The sequence below is a fragment of the Anarrhichthys ocellatus genome, unplaced genomic scaffold (assembly GCF_004355925.1).
Source record: "Anarrhichthys ocellatus isolate YVR2014 unplaced genomic scaffold, GSC_Weel_1.0 scaffold190, whole genome shotgun sequence".
Classification (NCBI taxonomy): Eukaryota; Metazoa; Chordata; class Actinopteri; order Perciformes; family Anarhichadidae; genus Anarrhichthys; species Anarrhichthys ocellatus.
Genome location: NW_022280220.1, coordinates 1 through 13,651, shown reverse-complemented (window position 1 = coordinate 13,651; position 13,651 = coordinate 1). Strand labels below are relative to the sequence as shown.

Here is a 13,651-nt window from a genome sequence, read left to right as displayed (position 1 = left end):
CCAGCCCTAACTATAAACCTGAACCAGCCCTAACTATAAACCTGAACCAGCCCTAACTATAAACCTGAACCAGCCCTAACTATGAACCTGAGCCAGCCCTAACTATAAACCTGAACCAGCCCTAACTATGAACCTGTTTCTAACTCCTCTGTTCCAGTTATCACGTACACCACCAAAGGTACAGTTTGTTTTTCTGCAGTGTTGAGGTGCCGTTCTAGCTGGTGACCTTTTTTCCCGCCCTGAAGCGTCCACTTGTGACTTCGAATAAATAGTCTTTTTCTCGTGTTTGTAATTAGAGAGAGAGACCCTCCCCATACCGCTATTTGTGATCACATATACTGTGTTGATATGGTGTGTTTTCAGTTATAGTTTTCTGTAATGTGAAATTTTATCACGGCTCAAAAATACTGCCTTAAGATCAACTATATTGACATTTAAAATGAGTGATCACAGAGAAAGTTAGACCCCCAGATACGGTCTAGGCTAGCAGATTCCCCCTGCTTCCAGTCTTTATGCTAAGCTAGGCCTGATGTCCATCTGAGACATCTTCAGGGACAAAGGAAGTGGATTGACCTGAATATGTACTGTTCCTTTAACGTCTCAGAGGTTGATTACTGACGGTAGTGTCTGTGCTCAACCTGTAGGTGGAGCTGAGTCAGGACGACCTGACGGTGCTGCTCAGGATCCTGATGGAGAATCTGGGAGAAGCCGGTAGTTTGGAGCCCACCGCCCCGAGACAGGAGGCTAGTCTGCAGCTCCGAACAGCCGGAGGCCCCAAAACAGGTCTCTCTATTAATAATCATATTCATATATGTAGAAACATTCTTGTTGATATTAGATTCACAGCTGACTGAATGCATCAAGATTAGTTTCTGTGTTTTTTATCTGTGTTTTCTGACTTCAGGTGATGTTGGAAAACCGGCTGTAAGCAGTGAGGAAGAGGAGGAGGAAGCTCTGGAGACCATGAAGTTTAACTTCAACATTGAGTCTCTTGGTCTTGTTCTGTACAGCAAAGACCCAAAACAGGTCAGTCGCCACATACAGACCCCTGGATTAGGTTCTCTTAGTGTTCTGGAAGGTTCTGTGTGTATTTCTTCCTAATGCACCAAGACGCCATCGAAGGCCGGTGGAAGACAAGCTAGGAGCTTTTGAACTTGTCTTTTATTTTGGACATTTTACCTTTTTAGTTGTTATGTTTCTGCTGCGTTTCATAATAACCTGTTATGTCCAACAGTCCTGGATAGAGTTGGCTGCCATCTACAAGTCCACCAATAACATTTGAATTGACTTGTAATGGCTTTTAATAACATTGTTGACACACGTGTCTTACTTGAAGAGGAAAGAAATGTCCAAACGTGTGTGCTCAATCTGGTGGAAATGAGTACAATTTTGAAGCCAGGGCTCGAGACTGTTGGATTAATATAATAGAATAAATGATTTTAAATTGAAATGGGATTAAAAATTGTAGTTTTAATGGGTTTACATGGGACATTTTTGTCCTCAAGAGTCTGAGTGTCTGTACTTTGGCTACACAGTTGATAATATACTTATTATAGGAGCTGATGTTCAACTTCCAAAATCCAACAAGAAACTTGCAGCCTTGCCAAGATCTATGACATTCATGCCGATATTCAATCTTACATTTCATTTAAGACTTTAAACTTTCTGTTCTACAAAATTGCCTCGACTCGATAAAAAGGTTAGATGGTAAATTATTTTCTACAGCTAATAGCTGGTTCGGGATCAGCTGTTCCAGGATCAGCGCTCTGATTGTTTGGATCTCGTGGTCTGATTGTTGTTCCTGTTCCTTGCAGCCATCAGACCTCCAGCGCCAGCAGAACCTCAGACTGGGCGAGTTCGCCCTCCACCTGCTGAAGACTTCGGGGAAGATCCTGACCAACGGCAGCATGGAGGTGACCACCATCCTCAGCGCCTGCACGCTGGACGACCTGAGGACCGGCATGCAGAGGGTGACCTCACGGTAACGGTCACATGACCTCTGGTTTCTGTCTGCCTGTGTGCCATCAAAACTGTTTAGATGGACACTGACTAATTCAGAGTTACCCCCATGTTAGAAGAAGGAAAAGAACAACTCCTTCGTGCCTCATTCTCTGATCCCTCTGTGGTAACTCACCTTAACTCTACCTCTTGTGTTTTTGTTTTTCCCTCGTGGCTGCAGGATGGTCGGTCGGAGAGACGAGGAGAGCCCCGAGGCGATGATCGACGTGACGTATCGACAGAGCGCTGGAGAACGGGAGGTGGTGGCCGTCCTGCAGAAACTTTACCTGTGTGCCAGCGTGGAGTTTCTGATGGCCGTCGCAGATTTCTTCTTGCAGGCTCTGCCACAGACTTCGGCTCTGACCGCCGCATCTGCACCGAGCGACAGACTGCCGCTGAGACAGACTGCTGAGCCACGAGCAGACTCCAAGACTGGTACGACCAAGAGACCTTCAAAGTTTGAAACCGCTTCTGTAAAATATAGTAAATGTTTCAGGTAAAAGTTAAACACAAACACAACCTTTAGTTTAACTAACTGGCTACAACAGACGTAGAGTTGTGAGTCATCTGCGTAGCAGCAGATACCAGAAAGCAGCATGTACAAACAGAAACAGAGCAGTCTGATACGATACTCCAGCCTCTCAACAAGGAGATCACAAACCACTGTATTGAATGCAGTCGACAACTACCAGAATATATTTTTTCAGGTATCCAAATTATCAATTTTATTAATCATAACAATAAATGAAAAAGAAAATAACTGCAGAAATGAAAACCTTGTTATAATCTAAAGTCTGCTCGTCTTCTCTGCAGCCTCGCTGGTCCGGACTCGTCTACGGGCGGTGGTGGTGGACCCGGAGGTGGTGTTCGTGGCGAACCTGATGAAGGCAGACGCCCCCGCCCTCATGGCCTCGTTTCAGTGCGACTTCAGCCTGCAGGCCGAGGAGGACGGTACCCAGAACACGAGAGCCAACCTGAGGGAGCTGAAGGTCCTCGCGTGCCGCTTCATCCGAAACAAGGAGGACAAAGCCGTTACCACCGTAAGATCACAGGAGCACACGTGGGGTCACAGCAGGTCATATGTTAAAGGGTAACTTCGGTATTTTTCAACCTGGACCTCGTCTGTTTAGCGGCTGCCATCTGCAGCGTTCTCCCTCACTACCTGACCAATTACAGGTTACGAAAACTTTGTGTATTTTTCTTCTTATCATCATGAAACCTCACATTTAGACCAAAACCACTAACATGTTAGTTCATCTCTCAATACTGTCTACAGACTTCCTGTTTGTGGCTCGGAGCTCGGAGCCCATTGGCATGATATTAACAGGGCTGGCGATTGTTTCAAGATGGCTATAAATACTTAAAAAGTAGTGCATCATTACACCAAGGCGCTCTCTATTTAAAACATAACGAATGAATAACAAAATATATTAAAAAGAATTTCAACATTTTATCTCGGCCTTCATTTTAATCTCAACTACTCACCTGTAAAGTTCCGTGACTGCATCTTGCACCGTTGTGACGCTATCGTGGAGACAAACTCTGTCCACAGACAGAAATAGATCCGTGTTTTGCCACGATGACTCACAAACAGACTCAAGAGGTGATGATGTAGCAGCTGGTTATGACGGAGGTCACCATATTCTTCCTTAATTCATTCAAGTTTTTATGAATAGCATGCAAAAATATCTTGTATTGATATTAGCTTTTATGTTATCGTTTACTGCGTTTAAATTCTGGCCCTGACTGTATGGACAGGGAAATAGCTCCTCTTCAGCTGAAACCTGAAAAGCGACTCACTACTCTGACTCCGTCCAATAGGTGTTGAGACCCTGCTCTGTCGCCTTGGAGACCAAAACCCACCCAAATCAACCACTGAGCGGCTTTGTGACGGTGGAGGAAGTCATCGTCAAGGTACATTGATTCATCAGACATATGATTCATCAGATATTATTCTTAAATGTCTTCAACTATAAAACACAACAATCAAACAAATCAATCAATCAAAGTAAAGTTAGGACAAGTAATGTGTAGACGTACTTAAAAGTTTTTCTCGTATCAGATAGTCTAGCAACTCGGTGAACTCTTGGTCTTTGTCCTGCAGATCTCTCCGTTCATCCTCAACACGGTGCAGACAATAACGGCCGCCATGACGGCCAAGCAGAGTGACGAGCAGAGTCTGGAGTCGAAGGCGGACTTCAGTGACCTCTGGTCGGTCATGAACGTCTACGGCTGTAACTACTGGTTCCTGGGGGTGGACCAGGCCACCGAGGTCACCGAGAGCTTCAGAGAGCAGGACGGGCTACAAGAGGGCGAGAGCTTTACTGCGGAAGTCAAGGTACGACATTTCAGCTCCAAGACTATTTTATTCTGAAACATTACGAGATCAGATGTGTTTCCTGTTGACGAGGTATTGTCGCCCTGGCAGGTGGTCCAGGTGACTCTGGAGTCCGGTTTGGGTCATCGGACTGTCCCTCTGCTGCTGGCCGAGTCCTCCTTCAATGGATCGGCCAGAAACTGGTCATCTCTGCTGCAGCTCAGTGCAGACATGACCCTGGAGGTGAGAACTGATCCTTTATACCAGAACCTGGACCTGTCCTTCACAACTGGACCTTAACCTGTCCTTCACACCTGGACCTGTTCTTCACTGTATCTTTTCGTTTTTAAGAACTTGGTATTTGGCACTTGATATTTCCATAACTTTATGATATAAAAGGCTGTAGATGTAGAAGGAGAAACACCTGAGACTCACTTTCTTTCACACTTTTTTTAAACTTTAAACCTTTTCGTAATAGTTATTTATTTATTTATTGTGATGTTTCTGATACTGAAGTCAAAGGATAGATCGAGTTCCTGCAGCTGCTGACTGGAAGAACAAATATGTACAACATTAGGATGTTTCATTGTGTATGACGTAATATGTTGACACCTGTCGTGTGTCTGCAGGTGAACTATTTTAATGAGGTCCATGCAGTGTGGGAGCCTCTGATCGAACGAGTCGACAGCGGCAGACGCAGATGGAACCTGGAGCTTGAGGTAAATTCTGTCAGTATTAACAGAAATTCATAGAAACAGAATCATTTTGATTCCTCCCCCAAAATAAACCATCTTTGTGGTCGGCTCTGGCCATGTCGGAGTTACCTGTTTGTCATTCTGCAGTAGTAAAGAATATTTTGGGGATTTCAGGGACATTGCCTTCTCTGTACACTCTTAGAAATAAAGGTGCTAACTAGAACTCTAGGTGGGACCTTTCATAAATGTCTCACCTGGAGTCCTTTCAGAGGGTTTTAACTAGAACCCAACATACAGGATCAGAACCCCCTATGAGAGGTTCTTCAGAGAACTAGTCTATGTTGTAACTGCTCCACCCAGTACCCTTTCTGGAAGTTCTATAAAGAACCCTTCTACCTGTTTAAAGGGTGCTGACAGAACCCATCCAGGGGGTTCTACTGACAACCCTTTTATATTCCGAGGCTTTTTACTAGAACCCTAAAGTCCTGATTTGATGCAGCTCAACCCACAAACGTTCTGGTTAATAGTCACAGCTTTTGGGGTTGTTCCCTTTTACCACCAATGCTTTTTAACGGTCCTTGAAGAACTCGTCCTTCTAGAGCGGGGGTCTCTCAATGAAAAAGGGCTCTTAATGGAACCATTAGTCTTACAAAGAGCTAAAATGTGTTCTTCAGATGCAAACGGTTCTTGGTAGAACCTCAGCCCTTGAGGAAGAACCCATTTGGAACCTTTATTTCTAAGAAATGCAGAGCCTCCCATAAGGTTGGTTAGGGTTAGAGGTTGGTCGCACTGACAAACCAACTATCCAAGGTGGGTTCTGCCTCTTTACGATTGTATCACATTAGTGTGAATAGACAGGAGGACGAAAGCGTTGATGAACAATCACCTTTCATTGTTTTGTTTGTTTGCTGCAGATGAAGAACAACCCGGTCCAGGACAAGAGTCCCGTTCACGGAGATGACTTCGTCATTCTGCCCGAACCTCGCACGGCCATCAACATCTGCTCCAAAGACACCATGAACATCACTGTCTCCCAGTGCAGCCTCAACGTCTTCTACAACCTCGCCAAGGTACAACAGATAAAAACCTTTCCGTGAACCATTTCTTTAATTCCATGAATAGCAGCAGTTATGGATAAACATTACTAACGTGTTGTTGCTGTGTTTTTTAATCAGGCGTTCTCTGAGGCCACAGCCTCCACCTTTGACTACTCTCTGAAGGAGAAGGCGCCCTTCACCATCAGGAACTCTCTTGGGATTCCTCTCATCGTGCAGCACACCGCTAACCTGAGGCCGGTGGGTTCACCGGCACAGGGAAAGCTACACGAGCTGTCGGTGGATCAGAGCATGGACCTGGAGCACTCCAGGTTCAAATCGTCGTCACGTGGCAAACTGTCGGCTCTGCAGCATCAAGAGAGCTGCCTGTTCAACCTCACCATCGGTCAGAACACCTCACTGTCACTGCAATCTCTTTCTCTGGTTCCAACATTCATTTCTGCCTGCTACATGTATGAGTGGATGGGAATACGAAGGGCAATGCCCTGGTTGTCATTCACATTCTTGCTTAGCAAAATGTTGTAACATCATCTGCTGCATCATCGCGCTTCAGGTAGTGGCGCTAAAAGTAGAGCTTTCAAAGTCCTGTGTTCGTGCACAACTTCATTATCATATGTATTGTTTGGTTGGTAGCAGGCTTCATGCTAGCACTTTAGCATACACCGTCGGTAGATAATAGACACATACTGTACCATCCATTAGCCAATGTGATCACTGGCAGTTCTAGTTGTTTGGCGCTTTAATCCCCGACTCCTTCTGTCCACATGTCGAAGTGTTTTTTGGGGCGAGACTCTGAAACTCAAAGTGCTCGTGATGATTGGCCAGCATGGCAGTCTGCCTGCGAACGGGGGGGGGGGGGGCTGAAGGTTGTAAAACTAATAATGTGTGACTCAAGGTTGGATGATGTGTCTCTGAACCCGCAGTTCCCTCCGGATACAGCGAGATCTCCAACATCGCTGTGGACAAACCGGGTCGTCGTCTCTACAACATCCGTGGTCCGATGCTGCAGGAGGCGGTTGCTGTTCTGCTGCAGATAGACGCCGCCGAGGGCAACAAGGTCATCACTGTCCGCTCGCCGCTGCAGGTCTGAATCGCACAACGTTGGGAAAACTTCACCGCAGTCTGAAACTCGTTGAAGATCGGCATTAATGTTTTTTGTTTTCAGATAAAGAATCACTTCTCGGTGCCGTTCACCATCCTGAAGTACTGTCCGACATCCAGGAGCCTGCAGAGCGTCGGGCAGGCCGAACCTGAGAGGGAGTTCCACATCGCCCTGGAAACATACAGGTAGCGTCACATTGCCTTGCTGAGGGGCTCGAGGGAACACACAGAGTTCTCAGCATGCAGCGTCTCTTATTTAAAACAGCGCTTGTTGTTTGTTTCTGTTCGATATTCATCTGAACTTCCAGTTAGTTCTTTTAAAAGATGAGAGAATTAAAGGAAAAGCTCCGATCTTTAAAGCTTGGAGACCCGTTTTTGTCTTATTCGGGGACTGAAAGCTAAGAACCTGAAGATTAGTTTCATTAATGAATTAACTGTGAAAGTCTAAAAGGGCTTAGAACATTATGATAGAAGTATATGATGGCCTTTGTATTTCATTAATTTCATTTGACTCATAAGCTGTTGCAGCAATTTTTGGGGTTGATATCATTTGTTACACATATTTGGTGCTAAATATAATCATGTTTTTCCACTCAAGAATCAACGAAAATGATAAAGAATCCCTCCAAAATACCCCATTAAGACTAAGAGCTTAAAGGAAGACCACAGCTAAAGTCATGGAGTGATTTGGTATAAAAAGACTTGGAGATTACTGTGAGAATTATTGACGATTGGATGGCAAGCACTTCTGTTCTGGAAATGTGCTGCCGTTGTTTTTTTCCTCCTCCAAGGGTTTTATTTTCTCTTCTCTTCACGGTTGTTCAGATGTGGTGAAAACACAAACAGGGAATGTTCAAAATCGACTTTTAGCTCCTCAAATGTTTTGGTTTTTATTCAGGAAGATTCACTTATATATACTTCTGCTTGTCAGCAGAGGTTTTGGTGCCGGTCTCTGTGGTTTTTGTAGGTGTTCAAGAGATGTTGACAGTGTAGTTTTATGCACCTCCTTCCCCTCCAGATGTCAGCTGTTTGTGCGTCCAGCGGGTTGTCTGGACGCTCGGTACGGTCCGTCAACCACCTGCGTGTCGTGGAAGGAGCAGGTGCACCGCAGCTCGGAGGTACGTTCGGTGCTGCAGTGTCCGGCGACCGACAGCGGCCTGCTGCCGCTGATGGTCAGCACGCTGGCCGTCCCCGACGACCTGCGACACATCACCAGCCACGGGGAGGAGGACTGGGACCCGGCCTACATCATCCACCTCCACCCGGTGGCCACGCTGCGCAACCTGCTGCCCTACACCGTCCGGTACATGATGGAGGTACGGCAGCTCCCACGGAGTCAGAAACATAGACGCAAGGATCTAGATTTTATCAGGGCCATGTCGATTAGGATTGGACCAGTTTGGACCCACAAACATGTATCTAATTCAGTCATCTAATCTAATGTGGTCTGATGTGGTCTCTCCTCCTCAGAGCTCAGCAGACTCCTATGAGCTTCAGGAAGGCAGCACGTCGGACCTCCTGAACGCTCGCGTCTTGGGGGAGATCATGTCGTTGGTGCTGATGAGGTATCAGGGCCGTGACTGGCACGGCCACCTGCCAATCGAGCAGGAAATGCCCGAGTTCTTGGCCACGTGTCTTGTCTGCGACTCGGACCCCAACGCAACGGTGGACGTGAGCGTTCACGTGACGAGGACAGCGAGCCGCCTTGTGCTGTCGCTCTTCAGCCCGTACTGGATCATCAACAAGACGTCTCGAGTGCTGCAGTACCGAGCCGAGGACGTCAGCGTCAAGCACCCCGCAGACTACCGCGACATCATCCTGTTCTCCTTCAGGAAGAAGAACCTCTTCAGCAAGAGCAAGGTGAGGATGACGGAGTCCCAGCATGGAGCCTGAGGAGGTCTAGATATATGAGGATGACAGTCATCAGTTTAAACACTTTCCTGCTCTCCAGAACGCTTTAGATTTTAACATTCCTAGGACCTTTCCTCTAGCGACACCTGCAGGACAAACTCAATTTATTTTCTTTATCTACATTTACCATGTTGTGTCCGACAAAAAAATTTGCTTAATTTATTTCTGTTGACGCTAAACTGAATAAGACAAAATCCAGGTGAGACCCTCACCACATTCTCAGGTGTTTTTAATTTAAATCTTTTGGGTCAGGTCTTAAATGTTGTGTTGTTGTTGTTTCTTTTATGAGAAATATTGTTCTTCCCAAATTCACATGTTGTGCATCTGATTTCTTGTTTTTCACCTGAAGACTAAAACCAAACCCGGCCACATGTCATGGTGGGGAAAATGATTTTGATAACAGTGAGGTTAACTTGCTGTTGTTGTTTTGTTGCAGCTCCAGCTGTGCGTCTCCACCAGCTCCTGGTCGGACGGTTTCTCTCTGGACACGGTGGGAAGTTACGGCTGCGTTCGCTGTCCCGCCAACAACATGGACTTCCTGGTAACTAAAAAAAGCCTCGATCAGCGTCTCAGATTTGAGTCATTTTGTGCAACTTAACTAACAGCCGTTTGTTTTTAGCTCCTGATGTAGAGACGTGTTTGGAAATTAGATTAGATTCAGATTAGAACCAGATTAGTCAAATCAGATTAAACAATCCCAACTCAAGGTTCACTTACTCACTTGTTATGGAGCTTTTGACCATTTCGCACAGTCTTCATCTGCAGGTTGTTGGTCGTGCTCAGAATAAACACCAGAGTAGACCAGAGTAGAAGAGGCCAAGAGGAAGATGATTTAGAGTTTGAACAATGAGCTGATTAGTCGGTTGTTTAATAGTTTGTCATTTTTGACACAAAAATGACAAACGTGTATATTTTCTGGTTTTATTCTTCTTTGACATTAAACTCAATTTATTTGAGGTTTTGGACTGTCGGTCCAGTTTAACAAGACATTTAGTGTTTATAAATCAAGTTGGGTTTGAATGTGTTTTTCACTATTTGTTTACCGTTCACTGTTTGTTTTTTGGACCAAACTGATAATTGATTAATTGATAAAGTTCACAAGAATGAATCAAAAACAGCTTGGATTAATAAAAGCGGCTCTAGTTTGACTCCTTCACTCGTCTACCTCAGTATTTGCTTTGTACTTTGTGTGTCCAGGTGGGCGTTAGCATCCAGATGAGCAGCTTCAACATCACCAGGATCGTCACCATGAGTCCGTTCCACACTCTGGTCAACAAGTCGTCGTACGAGCTGGAGGTGGGAGAAGTCACCAGCCAGACCTCCACCAGATGGCACTACATCTCCTCCACCGAGGTTTGTGACCCGTAGACGGTCGGCATCAGGCCGGCAGGGAGTTGTTGTTGTGTGGTTGTAATTCTGTTGTTGTTGTTGTTGTTATGTTGTAGTGCCTCCCTCTGTGGCCGGAGAACAGCTCGGGGAAGTTGTGCGTCCGTGTGGTCGGATCTGAATCCACCTCCAAGTTCTTCTTCTTTAACCGGCAGGACAACGGCACCCTGCTGAGCCTCGACGTGGTCGGTGTCTGGACCAATCACATCGGCTGATTTTACTCTGAGAGCGTCGTGCATTTTCAGGGTTTTTTATGCTTGTGTGTGTGTGTGTGTGTGTGTGTGTGTGTGTGTGTGTGTGTGTGTGTGTTTTCAGTGCGGTGGGATCATTGTAGACGTCAACATCTCTGATCTCTCCACCATCATCAGCTTCAATGATTACTACGAAGGAGCAGCTCCAGCCCTGCTGCTCAACCACACACCCTGGGTCACCATCAGCTACAGGCAGAGGTCAGAGGTCAACAACATTGAGCCAACATTAAGTCCGTTTAATCGAACACAACCTGCCAAAGGTGGCCCCTCCTTTCCCTGCTCAACGACAACAGAAGCCCCGCCCCCCTGACCGTGTTATGGTTCGGGTGCATTGAAAGCCAACCCCATATTATTCTCTCTCATTTTAGAACGTGCTTCGTCCGCTTAACGATTCCCCTCGCTATATTTGATTTTTTTTTTAAGGCTGCCTTCAAAATATTGAGCAACAAGCACTGATTCACATCTTGCTTAAATTGGCTTATAACTTCTTCTTTTTTGACAGTTTAATGAAGTCTAACTTCTCTCTTTCTCTTTTTTTCAGCGGCTCAGCGATGGTTCACGAGCTGAAACCCGGCGAGGCTCGACGGTTTGCGTGGGACGACCCAGCGGGCCTCCGGACGCTCATTTGGAGCTGCATGGAAAATTCTGGAGAGCTGGACCTGCTGAAGGTCTGAAACTATGGGGTTAATTCTGTTGTTTTTTTAAAACGCAAAGAAATGTAGGTTAGCAAACCATACAACAAAAACTACTATCCCTTCCAGAAATAGGAGAAATGGGATGGTCATGTTGCTCTGTCTGCTGTTTGATACCATTAGCATCAAAAAATGTATCCATTAACATGTCCAGTATGAAGGTTCATTCTTGATCTTGGAGTCTCTTTGACAAAAATTCATCTTATTTATGATTTTGTGGAACTTTGAACCTTTCTGCATGACAGTGAAAAGTCATTATCCAATGAGAAAGATGGTTGAAAGTTTGTAAAAAGCTATTTTTTTTTGTTTTCTTATGTCAGATGTTGTGTTTGCAGCTTGTACAGAAACTACAGGTTTTGATGTACACAATGTACACACTGCAATACCAGTTATAACCAGTTAAAAACACCTCATGGTAAAAGCAGTATTTCTATATGTGTTATATGGATTTTTTTTTACGGGAGCTACCAGTCAAATCAGTCACTAAACTCATTTGCATGGTTTATGTGGACACGATTTTTGGAGACCAGAATTTGGGTCCTCACAAACGGGGCTTCTGTTCAAAGTTCAAAGTTCAAAGTTTGCTTTATTGTCAATTCCACAATATACTGGACATACAGGGGAGTTGAAAAGACGTTTCTCTCTAGTCCAACATATAAACATATAAACATATAAAGTGAATACAGTGCAATAGATTAAAAAAACATTTAGACAATATATATATATATATAATAAGAGAAAAAAAACAAAAACAGATGTGAATCAGTGGTGTTAGATCCCCACAACGATAGTAAATCAAGCTTGAGTGTGTCTGGTCTTTTTGCTGCAGGACGATGTAGGTCAGTTCTCCTACGACAGCATGTCTCAGGTACACTGGGTTTCCTTCTTGGATGGACGCCAGCGGGTGCTGCTGTTCACCGAGGACGTCGGCGTGGTGACGAAGGCTCGGCAGGCCGAGGAGCTCGAGCAGTTCCAACAGGAAGTGAAGCTGTCGCTGCAAAACCTCGGACTGTCGCTGATCAACAACGCCAACCGGCAGGAGATCGCTTACGTCGGCATCACCAGGTAAACGCATCACCAGAGGGGACCGGGTCAGATATTAAGTTGAGCCCTAAAGTCACAAAGGTGGTTTTCTTTTGACCTGTTTCAGTCTTGTATTACTTATCGCTGAAACGTTTACTTGTATATGAAACACGGTATATAAATATATATTTACCTTACCGTCCACAGCTCAGGTGTGGTTTGGGAGATGAAGCCAAAGAACCGCTGGAAGCCATTCAGTCAGAAGAACATCAACCTGCTGGAGAAAACCTACCAGAGTCATCTGAGCGGGAAGACGGAGGTGGGCTGGGTCAAACTGGAGACCAACCTGGAGGTCAGAGGTCAACACACAGACTCAGTATAAACACTCATAGACTAAATATAAACTTAGGGTCTTTCTCATTTACCGATGTTGTGCCTCCTCGATTCCTTTCCTCACACCAACATGTCGCCTCAGAAGTTAATCGTCTAAAACATGAGAGTTAGATTTCCAGTCGTTTGTCCAATGAGCTGAGTGAGAGCGTGTGATGTCACCGGTCCTCAGGTCAACCTAAACGCAGCCGTCATGATGATGCGTCAGCCGTGTTCCTGCCCCGTTAGGAGGAACTTCCTGTCTGGGATCCAGGTGGAGTTCAAACAGTCGCCGCACCAGCGCAGCCTGAGAGCCCAGCTGCACTGGCTGCAGGTAAACACACACACACACACACACACACACACACACTCGGGTGATGTCATGACTGGCATGGGTTCTGTCTGCAGGTGGATAACCAGCTGCCGGGTGCCATCTTCCCCATCGTCTTCCATCCTGTTCCTCCTCCAAAATCCATCGCCTTGGACTCAGGTTAGTTTTCCTCCATCTTTGAAACATTCACCTGTCAAGGTTCCATCTTTTCTCTATTTCGTTTCCTCACAAACCAAAACCGACCTGCTCAACTCACCTTAAAGTTTCCTTAGAGATGAAGAATGAAAACGTGTCATAAAGACGAGTTTAGAATAATTGTGGGAGATGTTAACGTGTGATTGAGTTGGATCTTTAACTCTGAGCTCCGCCTCCACAGAGCCGAAGCCGTTCATCGACGTGTCCATCATCACCAGGTTCAACGAGCACAGCAGCGTCATGCAGTTCAAGTGAGTAACAACCACTGTTAGCCTTTCACCTGAACGTTTAGAACAGTGGTCCCCAAACTAAGGCCCGCGGGCCGGA

At 45.6% G+C, this 13,651-nt stretch overlaps 1 protein-coding gene across 2 annotated transcripts in view; it reads left to right on the top strand.

Annotated features, from left to right (window-relative positions):
* Nucleotides 1-13,645, top strand: part of vps13c (vacuolar protein sorting 13 homolog C) — a 20,272-nt gene extending 6,627 nt beyond the window's left edge. Inside the window, exons 14-38 of one of the 2 annotated variants that reach the window (XM_031878644.1) lie at nt 645-783; nt 905-1,026; nt 1,815-1,981; nt 2,180-2,433; nt 2,812-3,038; nt 3,820-3,912; nt 4,103-4,336; nt 4,427-4,558; nt 4,945-5,034; nt 5,925-6,080; nt 6,186-6,450; nt 6,989-7,149; nt 7,231-7,352; nt 8,185-8,482; nt 8,637-9,026; nt 9,514-9,618; nt 10,275-10,430; nt 10,523-10,648; nt 10,779-10,912; nt 11,256-11,382; nt 12,236-12,471; nt 12,637-12,748; nt 12,992-13,132; nt 13,207-13,288; nt 13,506-13,645. In XM_031878644.1, coding sequence (XP_031734504.1) covers nt 645-783; nt 905-1,026; nt 1,815-1,981; nt 2,180-2,433; nt 2,812-3,038; nt 3,820-3,912; nt 4,103-4,336; nt 4,427-4,558; nt 4,945-5,034; nt 5,925-6,080; nt 6,186-6,450; nt 6,989-7,149; nt 7,231-7,352; nt 8,185-8,482; nt 8,637-9,026; nt 9,514-9,618; nt 10,275-10,430; nt 10,523-10,648; nt 10,779-10,912; nt 11,256-11,382; nt 12,236-12,471; nt 12,637-12,748; nt 12,992-13,132; nt 13,207-13,288; nt 13,506-13,579 — 4,143 coding nt within the window. In that variant the 3' untranslated portion in view covers nt 13,580-13,645. Of the gene's footprint in view, nt 1-644; nt 784-904; nt 1,027-1,814; nt 1,982-2,179; nt 2,434-2,811; nt 3,039-3,819; nt 3,913-4,102; nt 4,337-4,426; nt 4,559-4,944; nt 5,035-5,924; nt 6,081-6,185; nt 6,451-6,988; nt 7,150-7,230; nt 7,353-8,184; nt 8,483-8,636; nt 9,027-9,513; nt 9,619-10,274; nt 10,431-10,522; nt 10,649-10,778; nt 10,913-11,255; nt 11,383-12,235; nt 12,472-12,636; nt 12,782-12,991; nt 13,133-13,206; nt 13,289-13,505 lie in introns of both variants that reach the window. The other variant, XM_031878643.1, reaches the window with a different exon arrangement.
* The last annotated feature ends 6 nt before the right edge of the window (nt 13,646-13,651 follow it).